The following is a 28,000-nucleotide window of genomic DNA, read 5'->3' as shown; positions in this document are numbered from 1 at the left end:
CTATTCTCCGCCCTTGATGAGTCTCTATGATCGGGAGGCCGAGAGCCGTTGGTAGGCGGGAGGCAGCGGGAGGCGGGCGGCAGGGGGCGCTGTGGCCGCCGGCGCGGCGACTATCATGCTCGGGGAGCCGGGCCTAGGACGCGGCGTGGGGTGGCGGGAGCGGGCGGTTGCCGGAGCGGCGGGTAGGTGCCCGGCGGCATGTTCCGCAAGGCGCGGAGGGTGAACGTGCGGAAGCGGAACGACTCGGAGGAGGAGGACGAGGAGCGCGATGAAGAGCCACCTCAGGAGCCGGCGCCGGCGGCCGAGGCCGTGGGGGAAGGGCCCGGCGAGGCCTCCATGGCGCTGCCGGGGGGCCCCGGGCTCCTGCCGCTGCCTGCCGGCTGCGTGCCCCTCGCCCTGCCGGGCAGTCCGGCAGCCTTCGCCTGCACGGCGAGCTACGGTGCGGCTCTCGGTTTGGGGCTGGGTTTAGTAGGAGGCGACAGGGCAAGCCTGGGGGCTCTGCCGGCGCCTGTGCTCCTGCCGCCACCACCGCCACCGCCGCCGCAGCAAGGCAACGGGCTCCCGGGAGCCGGGCGCTCCAAGGAGAAGAAGCGGTCACGGGAGAACAAAGAAGTGCCGCGGGCCAGTCTGCTGAGCTTCCAGGACGAAGAGGAGGGTGAGGCGGGGAGCTGCCCATCCGCGGGCACTGGGGAAGCGCGGCCTTTGCAGGGGTGGAAGGGACTAGGAACTGGGCACCCTGCATCAGGCCTTCTCCCGTCGTCTGCACACCTCTCCGTCCGCAAAAGAAACAACATCCTTGTATGAGTTATTTTTGAAGGCGGTCGGGTTGCCCCGTGTGACGTGGGGGTGATGGGAGGTCGCAGAAGAGCGGGTAGAGCCCTTGGGAGAGCGCTGTAGGGGGTCAAGGATGCACCGGCAGGGAGAGCCCTATCGGCAGCCACCTTCGGCCCCGCTCCCATCCCGGACCAGAGTGCTTCCAGCACCGAGGAGCAGCGGGGGGAAGTTTCGCGGGTTTAATTCCAGTTTAGCCAGGTAGATTGCCTCTGCTTTTGTGTTGCAGGTGCGTGACTGTTGCACCCGTGTTGTACGCACTCCAGCTGGGTGAATTGCTGGTCAGGGCATATGATTTAGCCTGACGTGGGTTTGGTAGCAGGTAGTAAGCCCAGCATCTGTATAGGTCCCCATGCCTCGCCCCAGAACCATCAGTAATGGTTGAGGGGCATCTTTCCTGCGGCTTTATGTGAGGTCTGTTTTCATCTGATGTGGCTGGTGTTAACAGGCCACGTTGGACCACCTGTTGTCCTTGCAAACTATGTGAAGGCACTGGTATTTTGTCAAAGAGTAAGTTCATCTAGCCGTCCACAAGGTTTGTTAGATTAACCTCCACAAATAGTGGAAAAAATGGTTGAGCAGTTTCTGAACCTCAGTTTTTAGAAAAATTCAATAGTTGTGCTTGTACAGGACTTTAGATAATAATTCTAAGGGTGACAGCAGCTACTGCAGTCACAAATTCACACTTAGATAATCTGTTTATGGATGATAGTTATTACATACTAAAAATTATTTTAAAATATCAAAACTCCCTCCTCAGACTCCAGAGTTGCATCCCAGAAGTTCAGGGTGACTAAAATGAGGTTATTTTTGTGACACCTTTTTTCAGCAAGAGAGTTAGTATGCATTTTGAATTTTCCTAGAAGGAATTTTCTTGTAATCACTAGAGCTTGCATTCTAAGACTAGTGACTTGAAATCTTGACAGAAATACTGGAAATGTGGAATTACACTCTAGACTTAAACCCCAAAGACTTGTGGATTTCCTACATAATTTTGGTTATTTTAGTTCTTTAACTTACCTTATACCTTTTGGTAGGTTGCAGGCATTTCAACTGGTAGTACAAGCAAAACCAGCCATTCCCTTACTCGTTAGCTGTTCTCTAGTTGTGTATATGTTTGGCTGTGAGAAGACTGAGCTTTGGGTTTTCTTCCAAATTCCTGGTCACAGTGAAGGATCAGCTGTTTTTTGTTTGGTTTGGTTGTTTGTGTTTTTTGTTTGTTTGGGTCCACATGAAGGGATATGGGACTGGTTTTGTTGCAGCAATGCAAATGTTGCATTAAATTGTGTTGTTAATGGCTTTTGTTAAGTTCTAGGTACAAAATTGGGAGATTTGATTGCTAAGTTTACTTCTTGGCAGGTCTAATGTAATGTTTTCTCTTTTAAAGAAACTGAAGAAGTTTTTAAAGTGAAGAAATCAAGTTACAGCAAAAAGATTGTAAAACAATTGAAGAAAGAATATAAAGAAGATCTTGAAAAATCGAAAGTTAGGACAGAGGTCAATTCTCCAACAGATGGTAACTGCAAAACTAAATCACTTTAGTAATGGGAAAGATTAAGTATTTTAAATACAAATTGCTTGTTTTCAGGATTAATTGTTAGTCTTTTTAGAGGGTTTAGCAATTAGAACTGAAGTAAAGCATGTATTAAATATGTTCATTTGAACCTTACAAATGCTGTTCAGAAGCTGGTAGATAGTGCTTTGATCCTTTCTCATGTGGAAAAGATGCAGAAGGATGAAACTTCTCAGCTATGTATACAGTTGTCAGTAGATGTCAGTCGTTTCTGTGTTTCTGCTCTGTTTATGAGCTGAACTGAAACAAGTTTCTTCCTATTAATTCAGGAAGGAATTAAATTGGTTTAGAAATGTGACTGGTGCTTATCAGACAGGGTGTGTCCTTGTAACATGTTGAAAAGGAAGAATTTGGAATGGGCAGAGTGGTGTTCTTGGTTATTAAGTAGGTTATTCAAAAGCTGTCTCTTTCAGGAATTCAGCCTTAGAGTAGACTTGATGATTAAGGTGACAGGACGAAGGTTTTGGAGCAGAAGGGTCTTGTAACAATGTGCAGTTCTCCAGGTCTTGGAATAGAGCCTGGGAATTGCACTTTCATTGTACTTCTGCTATTGGGATTTGAGAAGCTCATTGTTAAAGTGTAATGATTGCTTTTCTAGTTAGGACTTTGTGTGGAGTAGTAACCTCCAGTGCTATGGGCACAAGCTGAGAGACTTATGATACGGAGATTGCAATGGTATAGCTGCAATGTGTGAAAGTTGAACATTTTCCCATGTAGAAAATTGCCTTTTAGGCTTTTAAAAATCTTAAAAGATTTTAAAGAGGCCTTTTCTGCATTAAAAACCCCACAGATTCTTAGTCAAATCTTTTAAGTTGCCTGTGCAGTGGGTATGGGGCATGAGCAAACACAGAAATTCTTGGTTCTGTCACAGAGATCCTTTAAAAATGGAATTGTGCACATGGCTAGCATGTGCTTATTTTCTGTTTGTCTGCTTTGCAGTTTCTGTAGTTTACCTGAGAAAGACCTGCAAAGACCTCACAACTACTACAGAGTCATTAGACTGGATTTTCTAAACAAGTGCTAAAATCTGAAAACACAGATATGTGTAGCTTGGATTTGATAGTTGGATCTAACATGCATTTTTTTAACGTAATATTTACACCTGTTGTTTGTTTATTTATGTAATCCACACAGTGTAGGGTAATATTGCACCCAGCCCAAGAGGAAAACAAAAGGGATATTTTAAAATTAGTTTGTTCTTTTGGAAAGATTTGGTGTGGTACAGGTAATACTTTCTAATTACTTGTGTAAGAAGCTGTTTGAGGGTTGCACATATGATCTTAATTATTGAGTTCCCTCACTTTTTAAATACTTGGCAATATATAAAATATTCAGTGGTTGTTGAGATGTCTGCTTTGTCAGATTTTATTACGTGAGGATGTTGGTAACTTCACAATGAAGAAGGCATCTTTTACTAGATGATCACTTAACATTTGCATTTTATTTTTACTTTTGGTTGTTAGACCTTAAAATTACTTCCAAGTGATCCTCATAAAAAGACTAAAACCTGAGCTTTGTTGTCTTACCAGTTGAACCACCGCTAGAAAAGACAGGACAGATTAAGGATGTAGGTCAAGAAGATGGAACTGCAAACAGTGAGCACGGTGAAGAAGAAATGGAAGTTGAAAGTGAGAAGGAAGAGGAAAAACCAAAAGCTGGTGGGGCTTTTTCAAGTGCACTGTCATCACTGAATGTTCTCCGCCCAGGTTGGTTATTGTAATATGTTTGATATATTAACAGATGCTTTATCCAGCATTTACAGCAGATTAATGTATTTGAGAGATTAGGAAATATTTTCCAGCAATGCATCTAGCATCTGAGAATTCAGGAAGCTGCCATTTTGCAAAGCTGTTCAATATTACAAGCTGTATGAAAGAAAATGTTTTACTGCAGAATAATTTGTCTCTCAGAATGATGACGAACTGTAAGAATATCTAGATCTGGAAGGGGTGACTTTGCATGAATTTTAACTGCTTTCAGTTAAAATGCTCTCTTCAGTGTGAATGTCTCAGCTACAAATCTGCAACATATCTTAAATGTTTTGTTATCTCATTTTGTCTAATGAGGTTCTGGTCAGACACTGAGGACAAAGAAATCAGTCTGAGAAAGTATTTTTGTAACTAGTTACTGTTAGCTAACTCATGGTAGCCTGCTCCCCAAATATAAAATGGATGTCCCTGTTCCACAGACTTCGCCATATTTCAAGGGAAAAAGAATTTCCTAGTTGACTCCCAATACATTTTCACTTTTAGGGTAATATTGCTAATTACAAAGTCATGTGATATGTACGTTATTGTTATCTGTGAAGATATTAGCTAGCTTGAATAGAGGATCTCATGCCAAGTACAAAGAAAATCTGGAATTTAACCTTTTGTGCATAACTAATCAAAGTAGTGGTAAAAATTATTCCTTTTTCAGAAAATTGGGTTTGGAAGACCATTGTTTTTATGACTTAGGTGATCTGCATTAATTTTGTGCTAGGGATTTTAGATTTTTTTCATTAGGTCTGCTTTCCTTGTTTCCCTTTGATTGCACAGTCTTCTCACATGAGCTTTGTCCAGTTTGTTGTTGTTTTAATCTCTGAGCTGTCATCATCTGTTGAAACAGCCAATGGTTTTTGTTACCCCAAAATAAGAAGAGTTGGGAACAATATCAGGACAGAAAGTGACACAGTCAAGAACCTTGTTTTATTCCTTCCTTTTCAATAATTAGCTCCTGTTAAGGGCTTCCTCTTGTTTAGGAATATTTCCTGTAGGAACATGAGGCTCTTGCTCTTATGGCACGTGAGCTTCTGGAAGCAGAGCCAGACTTGGGAAAGATCCCAGTTTCAAGGGTTTCTGTTCAGAAAGTTTGCATGTGCAGCTTGTAAGTTGCTAGCAAATGTTTCTGCGAGTGTGGAATTTTTTTTCTCTCTCTGTTGTTTTTTTTTTTTCCTGTTTGCAGTGATGATTTGTTAGGGTGGCAGAGATGAGTAATAGGAAGTTGTAATACTTGGTTTGTTGCAGTGGTTGTTTAACAGTGCTAACATCTATCTCTAGGAGAAATTCCAGATGCTGCTTTTATTCATGCCGCTAGGAAAAAGCGTCAAATGGCTCGTGAGCTTGGAGACTTTACCCCTGTTGACAGTGAACCAGGTAAAGGCCGCCTGGTTCGAGAAGATGAAAATGATGCCAGTGATGATGAAGATGATGACGAGAAGAGGAGGATAGTTTTTACAGTGAAGGAAAAATCCCAAAGGCAAAAGATTGCTGAGGAAATAGGTAAAACCTTTTTTAGAGGGACAACTGACAAACGTTCACATTGTTTTCACTGCAAGTGCTCCCATTCAACGTTTTTAAACAATACGTTTTTCAAGCAGGCATGAATCTGTACTTGTGTTCTGTTTTGGAGGAAAAACTGCTGTGTAATGGAATCTGCCTGTAAAAATTTGAGTGCAAACTATGTTCCTGTGCTTAGAAGCACACAATGCTGCTGAATTGGGTAGAAATCTATACTGAGCCTCTATTAGTATTGTTTCTGTACTTTGTTTTGTAGGAAGTAGTTGTGAAAAGAAAAACCTTAGGTTTTGGTATGGCATTCTTCTTGCTGACAAGCAGGTTAAATTTGGAAAAGGAGAATTGGCAGGATGATGTAGGATTTTAAAATTAGAGAGCTTTACCAGCAGTTAACTGCAAATTTGCTTATTGGATGTTTTTATATGGAACTTCTGTGATAGTAATTCACAGGCTAGCATCCTTCAATTCCTGTGAAGAGGAAAGGAGGAGGAATTCAGGTGTTCCCACCAAAGCATGGTCTCTCAGGTTTTTGAACTCGTGGCCTTTACTATGAGTATATTATCTTTTCCTTTTTGTTACCTCTTTTACTCATCTTAAGGTATTGAGGGAAGTGACGATGAAGCACTGGTGGCAGGGGAACAAGATGAAGAACTCAGTAGATGGGAGCAAGAGCAGATACGGAAAGGAATCAACATACCTCAGGCATGTATTTAGTTGTGAACTCTTTTTGGTTTGTTTCTGTATGTGTTGGCTAAACCTATTACAAACTTGAGTAGTTTACAGAAGGCTGTTTCCACCTGAGTTCAGTGTGTAGCTTCTAACGTTCCTTAAAGAGAAATGAGACATAAGATTTTAAGTATTCAGTAGCATCAGTTTCATCCATATTTGTTCTAGGTAGATGCTAGTTGGTTGTGGTGCTGTTTACCAGCATTTATTTGCAGCCTTACTGTGGAGATAGAATAATGCTGCTTTGAACAGACCTTTGTTCTTGTATATCATTGGCCTGGTAGAGTCTGTGTAAACAGGGAATGTTTTGTTGTTGTTTCTGTGTCTTGGGGTGCAGCATAGAGTTGGAATTCGTAGCAGGTTGTACTTGTGCATTCATTGTGAAGTTGCTGCTCAGCTGAAGAGGATAGTTGTGGGTTTTGGTTTTTTTTTTAATTAAAATTTCAGCAAAATTGCAACCAAATACACTGACTCTAAGAATTTATGTCATCTTCAAAGGGTATTATATGAAATTTTGCTAAGACTGAGGTTGTTGTGGCTTGGTTGTTGTAGGAGTTAGGGGCTGGTTAAAATTGTCATTTAATAACTTGTTATATGTATCAATATTTAAAATTCCAGTGATACTAGGAGTTTGCCCACTTCAGAAGGTGCTTCTGAGGGACTTTGTTTCTTCTAGCTTTCGTCTTGGAAGTTGTAGGCTTAAATCCACTTGATAATTGCATTTTGTAGATGTACTTGTTATAAAGTGAAGAATGTAGGCATTTGAGATGCGAAGAAAAGTAGTAAGTTGTCATTTAAAGTCTAATGTAGTACGATTACGTTTCCTCTTCCATTAGGTTCAACCAAGTCAGCCTGCTGAAGTGAATAATCTATACTACCAGAACACTTACCAGACACTGTCTTATGGTTCATCATATGGCATTCCATACACTTATGCTGCGTATGGATCATCAGAAACCAAGTCTCAAAAAACAGATAACACAGTTCCTTTCAAAACTCCCAGTAATGAGATGACTCCTGTTACTATTGATTTGGTAAAGAAACAGCTTAAAGACAGGTAGGACAGACCATCTTTTTAGACTTAAAGACCTGTCCCCTAGCTTTCTGTTCCTCAGGCGTCTTTTAGTCTCGGTGAGCAAACAGAGTTTCATCGCTGGAAAAGTACTGACTGGCACATCCATTAAAAAATAAAAATAAAAAGGCAAACAAAAAAGCTCAAAGTGAAGATGACATTGACACTTTGTTCGAAAATCTCCTTGGAGTGCTTCTATGGAAGTGAAGCTTTAAAAATGAGGCCATTGATCTTGTTGAAGACAGGTCTGAGTTTCATCTTCTGGACACTGCACAGTCTTATAGTCAAGAATTGAAAGGCCAGTGAGGTGTTTAGCTTGTCAAGTTACGTCCTCCTAAAGTGTGAATCAGATTTTTCCTCTTCAGTAGATAAAGTGTATGCAGGTTTTTTTGGTTTTGTTTTGTTTGTTTTGTTTTTTTTTAGTTCAAATGCTGTAATCTGCTTGTCAGTTATGCAAAACCTAATCAACCTAATTGCAGTGAGAAATCATTTGTAACGAACAGCTTGCACTTTACACATCTTCAAATTGGTTTGTATGCCCCTTGTAGTGGTTAACAGCCTTTGACAGCAAATCAAGTCAGTAGAGCAATAAGGCTGCTTTGCATAAGAGAAAGTTCTTCCCTGCCCCGTTTCCTCCCAGATTTAGTTTAGGGGCCAGCCTTGCAATACTCTAAGTGCTGTCAGCTCCTGTTGAGTGGGCAATGCAATGCACTCAGTGTAGTCCAGCAAATTAATTTGAGCCAATGCAATGCACTCAGTGTAGTCCAGCAAATTAATTTGAGCCATTAGCCTTGCTGTTTATGTGGAGAGGAGAGAAAGTGAGAAATGAAAGTCAGAGGATATGTCTTTGTAGTATTTCCTATATATAGGCTTGGTACTTGCACTGTCTGTTTAATATCTCAACGGTCTGAAATATACAGACTTTTGGATGTAAATTTGCTATTTATCCGTTGCCCTTCAGGTTGGACTCTATGAAAGAATTGCACAAAGCTAATCGGCAGCAATATGAGAAACATCAGCAAAGCCGAGAGGACTCTACCAAGGCAATTGAAAGATTAGAAGGGTCTTCTGGGGGTATTGGTGAACAGTATAAGTTTTTGCAAGAAATGCGAGGGTATGTCCAAGACTTGCTTGAGTGTTTCAGTGAAAAGGTAAGGATGCAAAAACATTCATTTTATTATTTTTAATAAAAAAAGGGGACTCTTAGTACATGCCAACCACCACATCTCCTTGTGTTTTCAAAAAAAAAAAAATTCCTTGACAACATGTTCTTCTAAAGGTTTGGCTGTTCAAAGGTTGAAGAAATAACTGTTCATCATGCTAAGTTGGTTATCAGAAACCTCTCTTTCACAGTGTGAGAAATCACTGACTTTAGACTGCCTAAAAACTCTTGGATTTTAGTAGGTATCCTGGCATTTCAACTTTCCTTAGATGCTGCTTTTACTTGTGTTGGATATCAGGGTCAACAAAAATAAGGGCTGAATTACAAGTTTGCTCGTTTCTGGAATGCTTTATGAAGACTTGTATTTTGTATGTTACTGTAAACTTCCTCCTCCCAGGCATTTTCACATACTTGGTATTCCTTTAGTGTATGAAGGAGAAAAGTTACAAAACTAGTGTAGCTGTTTGAGGACACTCAAACTTAGAAATATGCTCCTTTCTTGTAGTTGTTACCTTTGTATATGTATAAGAAAACCTAGTCTGTCTTTCTTTTCTTGCTCATTATGCTTCAATTACTTTGCTGTAAATATAATAAGGAGCTCCTGAATACATATATTTATATGTGTGTGCATATATATATATATGTATATATATATTTACACACACAGAGGAGATGTAAAATTCAGTTAGTGATACATAGGCTATTTCTTTATTGTCTTCTGACTTGAATACAGTAACGTAGTATCTTAATATATTAGCTGTCAGAATTATTTGTGTGGTTGAAGCTGCTGCCTATCTGGCTTGCTAGGTGTGGGAGAGAAGTATAAAAGCATTCTGGTTGCTAATCAGTTAGGCATTTTAGTTTTTCAGGCTTAGTGTTATTGGGAAAGTCCCATCTTCAATCCCGTAACCTGAAGAACAGCTATGTCATGAATAAATCCAGGAAGTGTGGACCAGCTAATCCTCCCAGCTAGCTGATTAGTTACAATAGTTTCTGTTCATTGAAGAAGCTCAGGATTCCTGAGTCTCTTAGCATTAGCTGTTTCAGGGTGGTAAAGTTACCTTCATTTGCAGCATCGTTAGAGCTTGTTACCCAGATGCCTAAATTCCTGCTAAAGATAACGTCTTACATTTTTGTCTCTGCCATAAAAGAGAGAATTCAGAATATCTCTTCTATATTTCAGAAGAAAACTTAAATACCTGTATCTTCATTCATCATCTTCTTTCTAAAGACCTCATGTTAAATTTCTTTTGTGATAACTGTAGGCAGTGTCTGGCGGTTCTCTTTTATAGCCCATGCTGTCTCATTCAAATTTTTTTTTAAACAAATTATTTTGGAATGCACCATTCTCAGTATAAACCAAGCTTTTTAGTCTTCCAAATTTTGTACAAACCAGGAGAACTTAGTGACAAGTAAGAGCGTAACCGTTTCAGTTCAGTCTATAGGAAGGTTATTGACCTATCTGGCTATGCTAGTAAATAAACCCAGCTGTTATACAGTCATTAAAAAAAAATAAAGGCTTGTTAAAGTTGCTTTCTTAAAATAGACCTTTGCTTTCCTTGTAGTTGGTCTTTTAAGGGTCCTGCACCTGGACACCTTTCTCCCCCTTCTCACCCTCGCCATAGCCCACCTGTCATGCCAGTCCATTGAATTTTTAAGATAGGATTTTTTTGCCATCTCATGCTTCTTAGGGACACTCACAGAGTTTTGCTGTTTTCAATTGGGTGTTGGTGCAGTATCTGTGTGTGCAACTGAGTTGCAAAATTACAAGGTGAGGTGACACACTCAATTTAACAGAAACACTTCATTTATTATGAGACCCTATATATTGCTCCCTTTTTCGGCCAGATAATCTGTTTTGGAATTAGGTGCTTTCAGTGTGATGAAAGTACTATCAAATTCAAAAACAGAGTCTGCAGGACACTGTAATGTTTTCTAAAAAGGAGGTGGAGGGGAGGAGGGGAGAAAAAAAAGTAAAATCAGTATCAGTTTTTATTTAAATGAAATAACAAAACGTAGCAGGACAGTAAATTCATCTTATCTGTTGAGTGTAGGGATAAATTACCTTCAGCTTTTTTGTAAAACCTGTGGCCCCGACTACGTCATATTCAAAATGTGTGTTATAACATATAATGTATGTAGCTGTTGTACATAAGCATATAAAATGTGTATACATGTGTGTAATAACAGTATTTCCTGTGGTTATATGTATGTGTATATTTACATACACATACATGAGCACGTATCATAAATATGTAAAAAGCTAGGTCCCTCCCTATCCTTTCAGATACAGTTCTCTGATGCATTATTTTACTAGAACTAGCCATGGTTATTAATACAATTAACACTGGTAGTGATCAGAATGAGAAAGTGGCTTGCTGCAGAAGTTCTAATGGGTTCACAATATCCTTGTCCACTCCTGAAGAGTTCATTCCAATTTTCCTGTGTGTCTATTGATTTAGTTTTGGAGAGCAAAAAACATCATCATAAATTAGGCTTTCTTCCCTCTGCCATTTTATTAACCATGCTCAAACCTTCGTGATCCCCAACCAAGCAAAACTGGTTTGTTTGTAGTCTGTTTTGAAGAGATTCTGGATGTTAGAAACACTTTCCTCATTGGTAAGGTACAGAGGAGAGGCAGCTATTACGCATATTTTAGAAACGAACAATGGAAATGTCACATCCTCTGCTTATTTTTTTTGTTGTTCCCATCAATGATAAAATCAATGGAGTGTAAGATGCTTGTATGACTTCCTTCACAAGCAATTACTGTCAAAACTATGCTTTCTGAGAAGGCTAGAAAGTGGTAACAGCGTCTTTATGTTTTGAATGTAGGAATATGCAAGGGATACAGAAAGATTAAAATGTTCTGGGCGTGTCTTTGACAGCACAGTTAGATGAAACACTATTTTACCTGCAAAAGCAATTATCAAATCTCTCTTGTGTTTGTCAGTGTGGGATACTGTAGGTTAAAATTACCCTTGCAATCTGTATGTCACTGAGTGTTTCGCTTTTCTTCTTGCACTGTTTGGGTGAAAGTGAAAAAAACCAACCCAACCACAACCCAAAACAGAATTTAAAGTATTGAATAAAAAATCCACAATGAGTGAGGGCTGTAGCTTTATAGAGGTTAGTGAAATTGTCAGTCTCTCATCAACCGTAGTATCGATTACAGAAGAGTAACAACTTGTAAGACTTCTGTCTTTTAAGTGGCAAATATTTTGAATGGATTCATGTATCTGAATATATATCTGTGGTGGGATTTTTTTGTTTGGTTGGTTTGTTGTGTTTTTTGTGGGTTTTTTTTTTTAATCCTGAGGCAATTACAGAAAGAACCTCTGGGGATGCTTTGAAAAATTTTTATTTAACTTTTGGTCAGGTATTGGAATAGGCTGCCCAGGAAGCAGGTGGTGTCAACATCCCTGGAGATGTTAACAAATGTATGGACATGGCACTTCTGGGCATGGTTTAATGGCCATGGTAGTGTCAGGCTGATGGTTGGGCTCAATCTTAGAGTTCTTTTCCAACCAAAACAATTCTATGATTCTATGACTTTTAAATTTTAGAATTCCTTTTATGTGCTGAAGAAGCTACATTTTCTGTGGTAAAGTGCTGTAAAACTAGTATTTTTTTAAAATTTCTATTCTTGTTTTCAAAATAGTCTTCAGTTTTGAATATACATTCCAAGTGCTGAGATATTCTCTCCTCCTGTTTCTCTGTACTGTTTTCTCCAAAAGAAAGTTGTATATATTTTGAGTTGGTACAGAGTAATTGTCATTTTAATGCCTGTGGCCCAGTTTATACCACAAAGAACTAAAACTTCTTTCTGTCTAATATTGTCATTCTCAGACAGCTACAATGGCCCTGTAGCTGTTATCTCATAATCTTATATTATTGGAGGAGATTCTTTAATAGCTGCTGAGTCACATTCTAAATTACATCAGGAAAGAAATTCTGATTTTTATCTTTGTTTTGAAAAAAAAAAAAAGTAATCCCGGATAGTAGGCAACAGTGAAATATCTGAGCTAAAAGGCTGGAAGACTGTGGACTAAGCATATGTCGTGGAGGTAAGGAAGATGTGGCTTCAGTGTTCATATTAAAGGGCTTGCCTGTCCAAATTAAGGGATTGTGAAAATCTCTGGTTTCCATTTTAACATTTCCAATCTAATTTTAACTTGTCTCAGGAACTGATTTTTTGCAAAAGTGAGTAGTGAACCTGCCATTTAATGTCAGGAAATTCTGAGCTGTTATAACATCATCTATTTTTGTTACAGTTGCTACTGAAATTTAGTCCACTTGAGAGGCAAAAAAAAAAAGTAGCACATCTGATTTAAGTCTCTATTGCTCAAACATACTCAATGCATAAGACACATGAAATGTACAACTTTAAATTTAATGATAGGCTAGAGTAGCATTTTACTGACTTGAATTGCCTATTGGCATAAAATGCCTATGCAGTGTTTTATTGAATTTCAATAGCATTTCAGCATATGCTGCTAAGAGTTATAGCAAAAACAGTATCTGCTGGCTTCAGGAGGTTAGCTTCATGCTTTGTTTTTTCACTTCATACAGACAGATTATTTTCTCATTAGAGTGTAAAATACTACTATATTCTTGTTTAAAGACAGAGAGGAAAGAATGAGGTCTGAGAATTGTAAGCACTGTAATACAATATGTAACTCACTTGGTAAAGTAAACAAGATTACTTAAAATAATATCTCACGCTCTCTAAAGTGGTTGTCTTACTGTGTAGGCTCATTCAGTCAACAGAAGTTATTTTCAGAATGCTATTACTGTGGTTGAAAGCTGTCAGCATTGTTAAATGCATGCATTTTCTTCACATTAAAAATTTCACTGGCCCAAATGATACCAGCGGGTAAAAGGAAACCGTTTGTGCTGCTAGAAGTACAGTGAGAGCACTGTGCTTTTGGAATAGTATGGTACCCCAGAAACTAAGCACCTAAAGAGCGTGGCATTACGTAGTGTGTTGTATTTTTACAGGTGCCTCTGATTAATGAACTTGAATCTGCAATGCACCAGCTGTACAAACAGCGAGCTTCCCGCCTTGTCCAAAGACGACAAGATGATATTAAAGATGAATCTTCGGAGTTTTCAAGCCATTCAAGTCAGTCCATCTTGAAGGTTTTTATTATTCATTAAACAACCTTGTTTACTTAGTATGGCTTAATTTAAGTGTAAATGTTTGAAGTGTGCCTGTCTTGAAGTTTATCCTGACTCTTGAGATAGGTGGAAGTTTAGATAAAAGTTCTTTAATCTGTTTTGTTTTAAACTCAAAGCCACTCTAACTCTGACTTCATCTCTCCTTTCTGTTGCTCCTAACTATATTTTTTCTTTCCTAGCACTGAAACTGTATGCATGGTTGCAGTGGTAGCATGCAATTCATGATTTTCCTCTTACAATCAAGACTTTTTTTTTTTCTTAACCTCCTTGAATCTATAAATTTCCCATAACATCTACAGTTAACCGTAAAAATCTGTGAAGCACTGGGGTAGAACTGACTTCTTTCTAATTCTCTATTTGGTAGGCAGCCTAAGTATTTAATTTGAGACGCTTACCTGGTACAGCTAAAAACTGGAAGACACCAGTGCCATTGTTAAAAATCACCCTAATAAAAAAGTAACCCTAAATGAGATACACCTTAAAATTAGCAAGTTAAAATACCTGCTTACTACGATGAGTGTGGGGATGGGGCGATTCTCATTGAGGAATTTTCTTGTGGTGATTACTCTTCAGAATGTAAAATTCTACAAAAGTATGAACATTAACTTGGGTGAAAATAGACGCTCCTTGGAGGGGGTTCTCTTTAGCATATTAAATAATGAGTGAAATATCAGATTAATAGTAATTGTCTTTGGCTTTGGAAAGGTTTTCATTTTTAAAAATTAATTTCTTGTCTGCCTGTCACTGACCTAAAATCCTATAATAAAAGCCATTTCCTGTTCTGTCGCAGTGGTGACTTTTTCACAGATTAAAATTTGTTAACACCATTAGACAGAACTTACTAAGAGTGGTAATGCTTTAGAGAGTCAGACTTGGTCATCCCTTTATGGAAGGATTAGCACAAATACTCTATTGAGGACTGTATTTGGAGCCCTGAGCATCATATGTAGACCTTACATTTTTACCATGGAATGCTGTCATGAGAACTAGAAACCTAGAGTACTAGAAACAGATTTCCTAAGGTCTTACTTAGAATCTGGGAATCTTGAGAATGAATTTCATTGCATCTACAAATAGTTCTGTTGTGTTCCTCACATCACAGAAACTAGGGATTGATGCCACTCTTTGATTTGATGTGTGTTATAGACAGAGATCTGCTGTTCTTCATACTGTGTCAGAACACTAAAGAGCTAGCAGTGAATTTAAGTCTGCCAACTTTTGCTTTACTGCTGTGTAAAGACATGTAGCTTAGACATGTATTTTTTTTAAAATAACATTTTAAAAAATGGGACAGATGATGGATTCATCTGTGGTAAGATTCTTCTTAGTAGTTGTGGTCTAGAATTGGAACACTGACACAGATTATCATTAATATTATAAATGACATATTTGTAAATAGATTTATTTAGGACATGCAGATTTACTCCTGAAATTTGGGTAGGCTTTTGTTTAAATTTAGATGTTTGTATTTTAGTGGGTGGACTTGAGCACTATCTAAGATTTAAAAGTTAATAGTCTGCTGATAGCTGAAAAGGATGAACTGGGAACACTTCTGGTTTTGCATGCTGGTTGCTGATCAGCTTCACTAGTTAGCTGCATTTCCTATAATCAGGAACATCTATAATAAACTGCAGCTTAAAAAGAGAAGGGAAGATGATTTATTTTCCTGTAGATTTTCATGTGTTTTAAGCTTTAGGTGATCTAAAACATAGGAACCACTATGACTAGAACTCTGAAATTATATATATTCCTGCTCCAGTGACTCTTCTCTTCCTTTCTTTTTGTTCATTTTCTTTTCAAAAGATAGGTGGTGAACATGTTTATGTGAGGACCACTTTTGTCTTGGAACATTCAGTTCAAGCAATTTTTGTTAAAAACTGTTGACTTTCATATAGTTTGGCACTGTTGTGAGAAGGACAAGAGTGAAGTATGGTGAAAACTATTTGCCATTTAAGTGGAGATTTTTCTGATCGCTACTTCCTCCTTTAACCTCTTGCAAATTCAGGCTTCTGAGTACATCTTTTTGAAAACTTTGGCTCTCTACTTCAATTTACACTTAGTTTAAAATTGGTAAAAGGCTCTTATGAAGCTGCCAACAACGTATTTATATAATCATAGATAATGATTTTAATTTTCATCAATGTAATTTTACAGATAAAGCACTGATGGCACCAAATCTTGAATCTTTTGGACGAGACAGAGTTATCTATCAAGAACAAGTAAAGCGCCGGACTGCAGAAAGAGAGGCTAGAAGGTAGAGTACTAAAATTTCTTGTCCTTCAGGAATCTTTGCCTGCTTGCAGAATGCAGTTGTCCTGTGTGACATACTAATGTAATTAGTAGTGTTTGTTCATTTCCTGCAAAGAGAATAAAACGCTTAAGCTGGTATGCCCCACAGTGGGATTCTTGTAAGTCCCAACTTATCATGCAAGTGTACAAAACAAGGCAGCATAACATGATACTGATTTAAAATCACTGAAATAAAGCATAGTAAACCCTTTCCATACCTATATGATCTCTGCTGGTTCATTTTCCATCCATTGTTTGAGACAGCAACATAGGCAAATATTTGAGGTGATGACATAGTTGAAGGTTTTTGTTCAGTGTGGACTTCCTTTCATTACAAATCATGACAAACTTAGATGGGTCTGTTCATTGTATAGGAGGGGTGAAATTAGCTGATTTATACTGGTGATTCCTTTCAGAACTCGTCGTAGACAAGCAAGAGAGCAAACTGGGAAGATGGCAGATCACCTAGAAGGCCTTTCCAGCGATGATGAGGAAACGTCAACAGATATTACAAACTTCAACATGGAGCGAGGTTAGAAAAGCTACTGAAGCTTCACATAAAAAAATACAGAAAATTTGGCATGGAAGGGGAAAAAAGATCCAAATGCAGCCCTATCCATGTATTTCACCATATTTTGGAGAAAGTTTAGGAACTGCTCCTCGTTGGATCACCAGTGTAACCAAAACAGTCTTTTTCCAACCTTTTGTGCAGCTTGCTGCTAACTAAATACCCCATCCTTAGTGAGATTCTTTTTGTTTAATTCAAACATCCTTTTGCTAGCAAGCAGTACATTTTTATACCTTCAGCGGACACTAAAGTATTCCTACTAATTTGTAATGTATCTGTTATAGCAAATCAGTTACATCAAATATCTGTTGGTTTTACTTGTGAAAGTCTGAGGACATCAGTGCTGTAGAAACCTTTCTTTGCTTCGTAGGAGGTATTTTCTGGAATTTTATATAAGCATCTAGAAATACAGTGATAAAAGTTTTATAGTCTTTTGCTACAGCCTGGCACATTTTGCAGATGGTAGAAAACATGTTGAATGTAAGCATTGCAGAAAGACCTTGTGGTGCTGACTTGACTTGAATCTTATCTGCAGATTTATGGTGGATATGGTGTATTACGCAATTTTGCATAACCAAAATTACGCACTGGGAAAACCACAAGAAATCTGAGATTAGGGGAAGTATGGATGGTTTGATGGAATAGTCGTGTTTTACAGTAGCAGTTAAAAGTCAATTCCAATGGTTGCTCTGAAAACAGCAGCAAAGTAGAGCATCACTGTAGTAATCCTATTACCATTGCATTTTGAACCTGAGTAAAATCATCATTCTCTCTGATGAAAGAGGTTTTAATCAGTTTAGAAGAAATGTGGAAAATAAGAGCAGCAAGGGTCGCTTATGTAGAATTACTTATGTCGTATATGAGCTTTAGACTCTTCAGCTAGGAGAGTGTGTCGGTGTGAGCTGAAATTCCCCCCCCACCAACAAGTAACCAGGCTAGCCCAGTCTGGAAGCAAATGAAGGCTGTATTTACAAGCAGAGAAATGCAATGAATATGTACAGATATACAAAATTCACAACATTTACAAATGTATACAATCAACAGAAAAGCACAACCAATCTCCCTTTGCTTCCCCCCAAGGGGACCCTCCCAAAGGGGCCTCCCTCTCCCAGCAGCTTCCCCCCCAGACCCCCCTGGACAGAGAAGCAGAGTTTGTTAATCAGAAAGTTAACTTAGCTGCCAAGGTCAGCGTGTGTTATCTTCAGCCAGAAGAGAAGAAGAAACAGCAGCCAGACAGCCCAGCAACTGCCCCCACTGCAGAACGCAGAATGTGCAGAGTGCCCACTTTGTTTTGGGTAATAGTTCTTAAACATTTCTATCTATCCAATGGAAGTGTTTAGAACAATCAGTATTTTGCTTTCTTACACCCAATAGTGATTTATTTACACTCTTTCACTTTCTCTGTTCTGAACTTTGCAAGGAAAAAATTAAAAAGACAGTTTCAAACCATCACAGAGAACGATGTTGACTTTTCACAGTGTGAGAGCCTAAGGGGCATGTGTGATGGTTATTCTTGGGGTGGGGGGAATTTCAGCTCACACTGACACAGCATGAAAGGAAGTGGTAGAATAGATTTAAAGTAAACAAGTCACTCCCCACAGAGTGTAATTAAAAATGCCAAAGTCATTGCTGTAGGTGGTTGTGGAGCCCCAAAGTACAGACAGATCTAAAAAGCAGTTAACTGTCTAGCATTTGGATCCTTCAGAAGTACAATTTCCCCACCTGACTGATTTACCAAAATTGTGGATGCAGAGAACTCTTTGATAAATAAAGCAACCTGTTTAGGATTGTTAGGTGCTATAATTAACTTTGCTGAAGTTAAATTACCTGGATTAAAATTCAGTGTGGCTGAAATGCTCTTTCTAACATGGTACTTTCATGTGTATAAAAGCCTTTTCTAGGAGTTTTATCAGTTTGAGTAAGCATAGTATTTCTAAAGCTTTTTTTATCATTCATGGCTCTCATGTTAGTCCAGAATCAGCAGAGAGCTATATGCAAGAGGGATGCACTTTGGAGCTGCTAACTTTATTTATAGCATCTCTTTTTGATCCCAGTGTGAAGAGTTTTTATAAGACATAATCTCATGTTCCCTCAGCCCTGTCTCTACCTGCTGTGTGTACTAGTTATATTAGTTATTTACAGGCTACTACAGTAAGTGAACATTTACAACATTGGCTGCAAAAAAAAAAAAAAAAACCAACAAAAAACCAACTTATTAAAATAAAACTAAGCCTAAGAAGTAGAAAAGATGAAGGGAAAATAATATATGGATGAAAGGCTCTGGCCTGCATAGACTACTAGTACTGTAAATATAACAAAATCTCAGAAAGCTGCTAAGGGATTGTAATGGTTGCCAGGTACTGGCAGCCATGGTATGTTCAGCAGTTCAGTGTGGTTCATCAGGACTGGCTCTGTCTGAAGTGCTGATTCAGCTGGCTTATCTGAGATGCCTTCCTATCCGCTTTGATGAGCACAGTTGTAGATTAATTTGGGTTGGAAGGGTCTTGGAAATCAGCTGTTTCAAACTTCTGTGCAGAAGGCAGCCAGCTTTGAAGTTAGATCCACAATAAATATAGGCCAATGTATTGCCAGTCCAACATCTGGTAACTGAAAATCCTTGCATGAAGTGTTTAAAGCAAGCCTTGTGATAAAAGGGTGTATCACTGAGTACTCATATGCTCATGCTTTTAAAGGAGATGGTTTTTTTGGTTTTATTTATAGGAGTTAGCTGCTGACAGTGAGCATCAAAGTCTGTCTTGAAAGAGGTGTTATGTGGAATAGGTAATGAACTTCATACTGTTATTTCTCCCCCACCAGATCGTATATTGAAAGAATCCAGCAAAGTTTTCGAAGATGTTCTGGAAAGCTTTTACTCAATTGATTGCATTAAGTCACAGTTTGAAGCTTGGCGCTCAAAATACTTTGCTTCCTACAAGGATGCTTATATTGGCCTCTGTTTACCAAAGCTGTTTAACCCTTTAATCAGACTTCAGCTGCTTATCTGGACTCCTTTGGAGGTAAGGTCCTCTGCAAGCAACTTCTGCATCAACTTCTAAATAGTGGTTCTTTCACACCTCTGCAGAGCAGAGTAAATTACGCTTTTGATATGTGCTTCTCATAAATGAGTGAAGCTTTTATGGGGAGTTTCTTGATTGTTGTGCTCTGTGTTCTTAGCAGGCCAGAGTGCAGTTCCGCACTTGCCAATACCTTCTCATTGAATAGCATAGACCAAAAAGCCAAACGGTTTCTTAAATAAATTATTTAGGTTTTAAAATATTTAAGGGAAGATTGTCATTCTAGAGATGTTGTTTCTTCAGAAGAGGAACTAAGATGCCTGTTTTTATGTTCACCTACAACCTAAGTCTCTACGTTATACATTTCTTTCACTTACAACTTCATACCATGTAGAAGTCTTGTCTAGCAACTTCCAAGTCTTCCTTATCGTACTCATTGGCCAGTTATTAGGGAAGGAACATGGGAAAAGCAGGACAGCATTGTTGCAGCCCAATATCCCTGGCACATGTTCGTTGTCCAGCTTGCATATTTATGCTGACGTGAGAATCCATCAGGACAGTCCAGGTAGCTTTTGACTCCCACTCTGTTCTTCCTACTAGTGGAAGCTCTAGTGAGATTATTTCTGCTGTGGTCAGGTGTTTGACAGTACTGGTAGGCACTTACTTTTTCTGTCATGTTGACTTTTACCAGGGAATGGGAGTGGGTCAAGGCACAGAGTGAGTGCAGTTGCATAAGCTTGGGGTATTTTTAGGAAACTAGGCTAATAAGGCAGATTGTCTTCTTCCCTTTCAAAACTTAGCTCACCTACAGTACAGTCTCACAAATGACTGAATGTCCTTATTCAGAAGGTTTTTGTGTTTTTTCTTTTCTAAACTATTAAGAGACTGTTTGTAGAAGGGGATCTTCCATCCCCTCTGCTCTGATTGCAGAGGAAGGGAAGCATGAGTTCTCTTCAGAGAGCATTCAGAGTATTTAATTTGAATAAAGGACATCTGTGGAAGATGTTCTCATTAAATTTAAAACTGTTTTTGTACTTTTGCCTTTCCCCCAGGCTATTTCTATGTGAGTTCCTAGACTAGCAAACCAAACCTCAAGTTAATTGGAGACATGGCACAGAATTCTTAAATCTAAATGTTTCCAGTACTCTTGTGTTGCTGGTGCTGTTAAGCGTTTTGCTAAATTAGAAAAATTACAAGGCATTCAAAAGAAGAGGTGTTTAATGCACAAAGCATACTTTTATAATGCAGCAGAAATGCACTATAGTTGTCACTTTTGCCTAATCTGTGGGCTTTTATTTGGCTCGGGTGTTTAAATGTGCTGGGCAACAACTACCAAAAAAAAAAAAAAAGTCTTATTTCTACCCATTTTCACTTTCATTAAATCTAGAGACTTTTTGGTTGTAGGATGAATTGCTTCATTTGGCTGATTTATGGAAAATTGACTTTGCTCCTCATTTCTCTGGTTTTGATAGGGTTGGGTTATCCATGTACACTAATCTGACCTGTGAAGGTGAAGAGGCAGAACATTGTCTTCACTTCTCACAAATCAGGCTTGCCTGTGTTTCTGAAGGAAGTAGTATCGCTGCTTCAGACGTAGGGAAGCCAAAGCAGGTTAAGTGATTTGCCAATCCTTGTGCCAGATTAAGGGACTGTTTGGTGTTGAGGCACTATCTATCTATCTATATCTATATATATATGTATATAAAGGTTTGGTTTTTTTTTATTTCCAGTGCAGATCAATATCTGACATGTAGACAACAAGGACAAGATTTTCAAGTTGTTATTGTGCTCAGTTGCTGCTTACCCTGCCTGCTTAGCACACTTGGTAGACTGTTTTAAAAGTAGTTTTGTTCTGTTTTGTGAATGTCAAACTTGGATATATAATACTGTTTTTTTTAATATGTTGACTTCAAATCTCTGTCTAGGAATCTAACCTCAAGTCTTCTTTTTTATTAGGGCAAGTGTCGAGATTTTGAGACTATGTTGTGGTTTGAATCATTGCTGTTCTATGGTTGTGAAGAACAGGAACAAGTGAAAGATGATGCTGATATTTCACTGTTGCCTACCATTGTAGAGAGAGTTATTCTTCCTAAATTAACAGGTAAAGTCTTAGAAAATGGGAGAAAAGGTAGATGTGTGGAAGCTAATGCTTGTCTGTGCTTTCAGATTGTAATGTTTTGTAAATTGTTGCCTGTCTTGGTACTTGTATTTAAGAATTTGCAAAGTAGACTAATTCTTTAATTTCTTACAGTAATTTCTGAAAATATATGGGATCCTTTTTCTACAACACAAACATCTAGAATGGTAGCAATTGTACAGAAACTAGTAGATGGATATCCCACAGTGGTGAATGCAGAAAACAAAAATACACAAGTAAGTTGTTTTGTTTTGTTTTGTTTTGTAAGTATCTTGCATAAGTTAAGGAATTTGAATGCATTTTTTTAATATGCTATATTGGAGAAGACGTCATGCTTAGGAGCAGGAAAGAGAATTTTGCAATTATAGTTACTGTAATTATATTATAAATATTTATTTTATAATTATTTGCATAATTTTAAAATCCTCTTCAGCTGACTTATGAAGAGTCAAGTACAGTGATAAATTAGGAAGAGAAACTTGATGAAGACTCCCTGATGTAGATGCTAGAGATAAAAAGAGATATGAAATGTACTAAGACATGTTGGTCTGTAGTTTTGCTTTAGGAATTAGCTACAAATAGTAAAGTGGTGTTTTTTGGTTGGGTTTTTTTTTTTTGTTTTGTTTTTTTTTAGGTCTTTGTAACATTATCAAATGTATTGCCTTGAAATGTGATTGCTTTATTTAATCTCTTATGAATACAAGAGCAAACATCATAAGATCAGGTGCTGTAGCTACTGCAGTGTATGCATTGCCCTTAGAGTAACAGGTGATGGGCTAAAGTGCACGTCTATGAGTAAGTTAGCTGGAGATTAAAAATGACAAAAGCCCTTACTTCACAGAAGCTAGTTGTGTAGCCAAGCTTACCCATAAAACAATTCAGTGAAACCTGAAGGCAATGGAAACTGTCAAATTTCTGCTTTGTTAATGATTATAGACATCTCTAAGGCTTTATTTGTGTATGTGCTTAAGTATGTATGTCTTTTACTGTTGGGGTCACAAATGTTCTTTGCTGCTTTGAAAATCAGTCTCTGAGTGGTTAACTACTAAGCAGTGCTTTGGACACTTAAAAAAAATTTGTCTGTTTCAGATGCTTTTAAAGGCATTGTTGCTAAGAATGAGGAGAACACTAGATGATGATGTATTCATGCCCTTATATCCAAAAAAGTAAGTTTGCTTTCAACTATGGTGTTAGACCTTTATTAACTATGGACAATGTCTTCTGTCCATAGTTAACAGGGGTTTTCGTCCCAATATGGTTCACTGGATGCAGGAGATCTTTCATTGTTATGTTGTGAGGATTTAGCAAAGACAAGCAGGATGGAAGGGAATATTTATAGGAATGAACTGTGTGTGGGAAGGAGGAAGCCAGCAAACTCCAGACAGAGGTGGTCTTGGTTACTCATTAAAGAAATCTCTTACTTTCCAGCATCTTAGAAAACAAGAACTCTGGTCCATATTTGTTTTTCCAACGTCAGTTTTGGTCCTCTGTTAAGGTAAGTCAGTAAATACATCTGGTAAACCTTTTGGTCTAGACAGTGTAGAAATAAAATCCTCATCACATTTGTGAAAAACGGTAGGTGGAAATTGCTTTAACTTCATTTAAAGGAATTCTAAGGTAGGATTCTTAGTGTTTGATAATTCACTGTTCACTCTTCAAAAAGATTGCCACGTGAAAGCATCATCATTTTAACTTCTGCATTGTGGGTTTACTTAGCATACTCAGGTCAGGGTTTTTTAATGTTATTGTGCTTGTCAGAATAAAATATGCTGCTTTTATTTAATTTGTGTGGGAATGAGAGAGCTTGGTTTGTTTGGTTATGGGTTTTTTTTGGGTAGATAGTGTTAGAATCTTCATGAAAATGACTTGATCCCATTGAAAAGCTCGCTGCTGTATTTGGGGTATAAGGGCAGTTGTAATCTTAGTTTAATTGAAATGATGAAGAATGTGAAAGAAAGTCTGTGTGTGTGCAAAACACACAACAGCTATGACTGTTGTAGTTTATTTCCTATAAAAGGCAGTGAAGAAAATAAACTCCCAACTAAACAGGAAGGTATGAGACCCGTGCTGATTGAACTGCTGATCTCCATGATCATGCAAACAAAAGTCTTATCTGGAATTTTCTATTTAAATTGCAGCAGTGAGGGAAACTGTATTCTGAATAGATTTGCAGTCACTTCATTTATTTTAAGTATTTGGTGCTGGTATCTTTCACTTTGAAAGAAATAGAAGTCAACTTCTTAAATGTCATCTAGAAGAAAAAACGCACAAAGCTCATTTATTAAAATGCTGTTCTTAAAAGTGAAACAGTTCACTTATGTGGGGCTTGTGTCTCTTTTAAGAGTGAAATTGCCTGCTTCTGGCAAAATCTCTCAGAGCCTGGGAACTTGAGAAGTATGCACGCTGTTACCACTGCTTTATTTTAGGCAAGAATTAAAAATGCATCTGTCTTGCACTAGCAAGTCAGTTATAGCATCACAGACGAGCAGAAATAGAAGCTGGGAGGCAAGTACTTGTACCTTTTCCTCCTGATCTGCCTCAACAGTGAACCACTGGCTGCCTTCACTTGTGTGAGGCTGGCAGCAATTCTCCACAGGCCATACCCCCATGGGGAGTTGCAGCTAGACAGTTGGCATACTCAGCACTCCCTTGTGACACTTGCTGTGTCTCTTGTGTCACCATGCCTCAGAGATAAGGGTGTGCTGACAGAGTAGCTGGAGATTTCATTGTCTGGGATTGTGAATTTGCCCCTCTATGGCATATGCTAGGCCTCATTTGGCTTGGAATTGACATTAAGTTCTGAGAAAAGATGGCTTAAAACTTTAATTCTTTTTTGTTCTGATTTGTTGTGCAAAATATGAGCTAAGTTGTGGTGATTGTTGTACAATAATTCGTAGCACTCTGGGCTGGTACTTTATGGATGCTGCATAGTTTTGAAGCTAACAGAAGGCATATTTACACTGCTCACTTTGGTCATGCTCTTGCATTTGAAGAGACTCTAGAGTGTTTGATCAACTTCCTGGTTTCAGTACATTTTTTTAATACTTCATTTTTCCCATGTGTTGTATTTTCAGTTATTAGGAAATTTTCTCCAGTGGTATGGAATCCTTTCAAACAAAACTCTCCAGGAACTGTCAATAGATGGTCTGTTAAACAGATATATTCTTATGGCTTTTCAAAACTCTGAGTATGGAGAGGACAGCATTAAGAAAGCTCAAAGTGTAAGTAAAATCTAACAATGTTTAAAATCACTTGTAATTCACAAATTTCGTCTGAAGGAAAAATGTAGTTAAAACTTGAGGCTACTATAAAATCTTGGCTTTGATATCTCAAAGGTGTGATGTCTGTGAAAAATAGACTTTTTTTTTTAAATACACAAACTAAAGAAAGAGCCTTCTCTGGCTCATGCCTGTAGATAGTTTAGGTATAGTGTAGATTTCAGTGTTTTACTGTGATTTTTGGATATTTGTGGGAGTTTTTTTGGTGGGTTTCTCACTGCGTCACTCGTTTGGGCTTTGTTGCTGCAATCTTCCAGGCAGACTACGCAAGTCATGTTAGATAACTTCTAAAATTTGGTTACATTGTGTTATTAATTTGCTTTTTCCTGTTATCTCTAGGTAATTGCTTGCTTTCCTAAGCAGTGGTTCGCTAATCTAAAAGGAGAGAAGACTATCCCTCAGCTAGAAAACTTCTGTAGATACCTTGTTCATCTGGCTGATACAATTTATAGAAACAGCATTGGTTGCTCTGATGTGGAGAAAAGAAATGCAAGGTAATTTGAGTTGATGCAGTTGCAATTCTTGTGCTTTGTATTACTTTGTCAATGCATGAAAACAGGGGTAGATATCTCTGTACTGCTGCATTCAAACTTAGAGTTATACAGTATGGTAGATAGGGAGATTTTTATAGCATCTGAAAACACCACCTGCTGGAATTCTTTAAACATTCATAATATCTTTTGCACTACTGCTTAGTGTCACTGAATCTGGCAAATTTTATAACTACTGATTTTGGACTTTCCACCTTGTAAGCCTTTTGCCAATTCCTGCATAATGGCTTTTAAATTGCAAACTGTGCTTTTGGATGTAGTACTAAAGTTTTGACTTGATTTACATGCACAATTAGGTGAACATGTTTTTCCCTGTATTGAAGAGTCATTTTACTTGTACCTGATATCCAGCAAAATTAGAAGTTGGATTAGATGCACAAATATTGCTGCTGGCCAAGTCATGTGAAATGCTATGGGTGTATCATTTTAAGCAACAATGAGCTTAAAACTGTTGCACTGATAAACAGGAATATAACAAGATTGGAAGATTTATGTGATCCTGAAGGTCTGCTCCAACCAAAGATACTCTGTAATTTTTTCTGTGCTGTTGCATGAGACAGAGAGGTTTCAAGGTCAATAGTGCTGAACCTGAAACTTGGAAAGATGAACTCACTTGGTGCCTGCATTAGTCATTCTTGGTAGCTGAACTTGCTTGAGCCATTGATGAACTCTTCCATTATTGAGGCTGTGGTGGGTTAGATCCTTCTTCTGTTTTGATCTTAGGCATAGCACTGAAACATAAGGACAGATGTTTCCCTTAAATTGTAGCAGAAGAGCCTTGGTTGGTTAAGAGATAAGGGATCTTTTTCTGGTATATTTTTTTTTCCAGTTACTGTGTTAGTTATTGGACATTTTTCTGTCTTTAGAGTCTCCTTTGGCTGTGCCATATGAATCATCTTGTTTTCAGAGAACAGTGAGCTTTGTGCCACGCTGGGTTGTGTTCAGACAACTTTTTATCCACTCTTAGGTTTTGCTGCAGAACTCTGTGTCTGAAGTAGAATAATAGTGTCACATGCCAATTTAAATTTCCTCATGATTCAAATTCAAAATAGACTTGTTACTCCTCCTTTTCTGAAACCAGAATGCCTAGCCTAGCATGATGCCAACACTGAAATGAGAATGTTAAGAGAGAATCCAGCAGAGATTAAACATTCTCCCTTTTGGTAGTCTGTTTCTAAACTGTAAGAACTTTCTTTACCAGCTGAAATGATAACATGATAAAAATGTGTATTGAGAAAATAAAGAGAATCATTCAGTTAATCCTTGTTTTCATACTGAGTTCTAATATAATTTCTATCTTTTATATATTATATTTTTTAATATAATATCTATCTCCTGCTTTTCCCTAGCTTTAACAAATCTGTTGTCATTGCCTCCCTTAAGCAAATAAAATCTGCAGTAGAAAAACTACTTTTTTATAACTGAAGAATGTTAGGTCTTTTCATATAAAAACCTAGTACAGTTCTTTGAAATTAAAGTGTAGTAGTTTCTGCTGAGAGGGAAGTATATCTTTACCTGTGTCTATTGGTGCTCCTTTTCCAAATGTTGGATGCTTTTTCACAGATGAGCTAGGCTCATTTGTGAGATGAATTTCGAACTTCTAATATTTTTGAGACGGGTCTAAATTTCATGTCCATCCTCCTGTCAAGGTACCAAAATTATTGTTGGCAGCTGAAGAAGTACAGTTAGCAGTTTGTTCACTCTAAGCTTCCTAGTGTGACCTGAATTGTAATGCAGTTTATTGATCTGAGCTTCATACCTTTTTAAGGCATGCATTAAAGCATACTTGCTGCCTTCCTTGATTTTTGTGGTTACCCAGAGAACTGTGATTCATCGCACAGTACTATTAGTAATCTAAGACTTTTTCGTGGGATTATACTGCATCTAGTGTTAAACCATATTGTATGATTAATTCCTACTCCTTGCTATATGGATTCATGATGTAGTCTTGTGTTGAAATATTAATTCTTGTACATGATTGTTCCATTCCTGTCTTGACTTTACCTTCCTCATTTTCAGGGAGCACATAAAGCAGATCATAAAGCTTCTAGCGAGTGTCCGAGCACTGGATCACGCTGTGACAGTTGCGAATGATCACAACGTAAAAGAGATAAAGATTTTAATAGAAGGAAAATAGTCTTTTCTGACAACTCATTTTGAGCTTTAAAACCATTCCTGATGTGTAATTTATGTACATATGTAAAGTTTCTTAAACTGTAAAGTATTGATCTTTGTTTTAATACAAAGTGCATTCTTATATACCACATCCTTTAAAAAAAAAAGAAAAAATTAAAAAAAAAAAAAACTTGGAAAACAAAAATGGAATCCCAAGGTTGTCATCTT

General features: G+C 38.1%; 1 protein-coding gene across 1 annotated transcript; it reads left to right on the top strand.

Moving 5' to 3' along the window:
- Positions 1–198: 198 nt before the first annotated feature.
- Positions 199–27,812, top strand: PAXBP1 (PAX3 and PAX7 binding protein 1). The gene is made up of 18 exons (XM_054380761.1): positions 199–655; positions 2,219–2,347; positions 3,934–4,110; positions 5,443–5,664; positions 6,278–6,381; positions 7,242–7,462; positions 8,439–8,628; positions 13,641–13,764; positions 15,975–16,074; positions 16,526–16,641; positions 19,495–19,694; positions 21,648–21,792; positions 21,943–22,064; positions 22,918–22,994; positions 23,257–23,323; positions 24,903–25,049; positions 25,446–25,600; positions 27,677–27,812. The coding sequence occupies exons 1-18, from the start codon at positions 199–201 to the stop codon at positions 27,792–27,794; spliced, it is 2,871 nt and encodes a 956-aa protein (XP_054236736.1). The 3' UTR covers positions 27,795–27,812.
- The last annotated feature ends 188 nt before the right edge of the window (positions 27,813–28,000 follow it).

This window comes from Indicator indicator, chromosome 1 (assembly GCF_027791375.1).
Source record: "Indicator indicator isolate 239-I01 chromosome 1, UM_Iind_1.1, whole genome shotgun sequence".
Lineage (NCBI taxonomy): Eukaryota > Metazoa > Chordata > Aves > Piciformes > Indicatoridae > Indicator > Indicator indicator.
This window is presented reverse-complemented; position numbering and strand designations above follow the sequence as displayed.

Excerpts from the sequence above, each read along its gene's own strand:
- PAXBP1 (XM_054380761.1), top strand. The coding sequence starts at position 199 with ATGTTCCGCAAGGCGCGGAGGGTGAACGTGCGGAAGCGGAACGACTCG. Across the intron at positions 4,111-5,442 it reads ACTGAATGTTCTCCGCCCAG|GAGAAATTCCAGATGCTGCT; the intron begins GTTGGTTATTGT and ends ATCTATCTCTAG. Across the intron at positions 21,793-21,942 it reads TATTCTTCCTAAATTAACAG|TAATTTCTGAAAATATATGG; the intron begins GTAAAGTCTTAG and ends AATTTCTTACAG.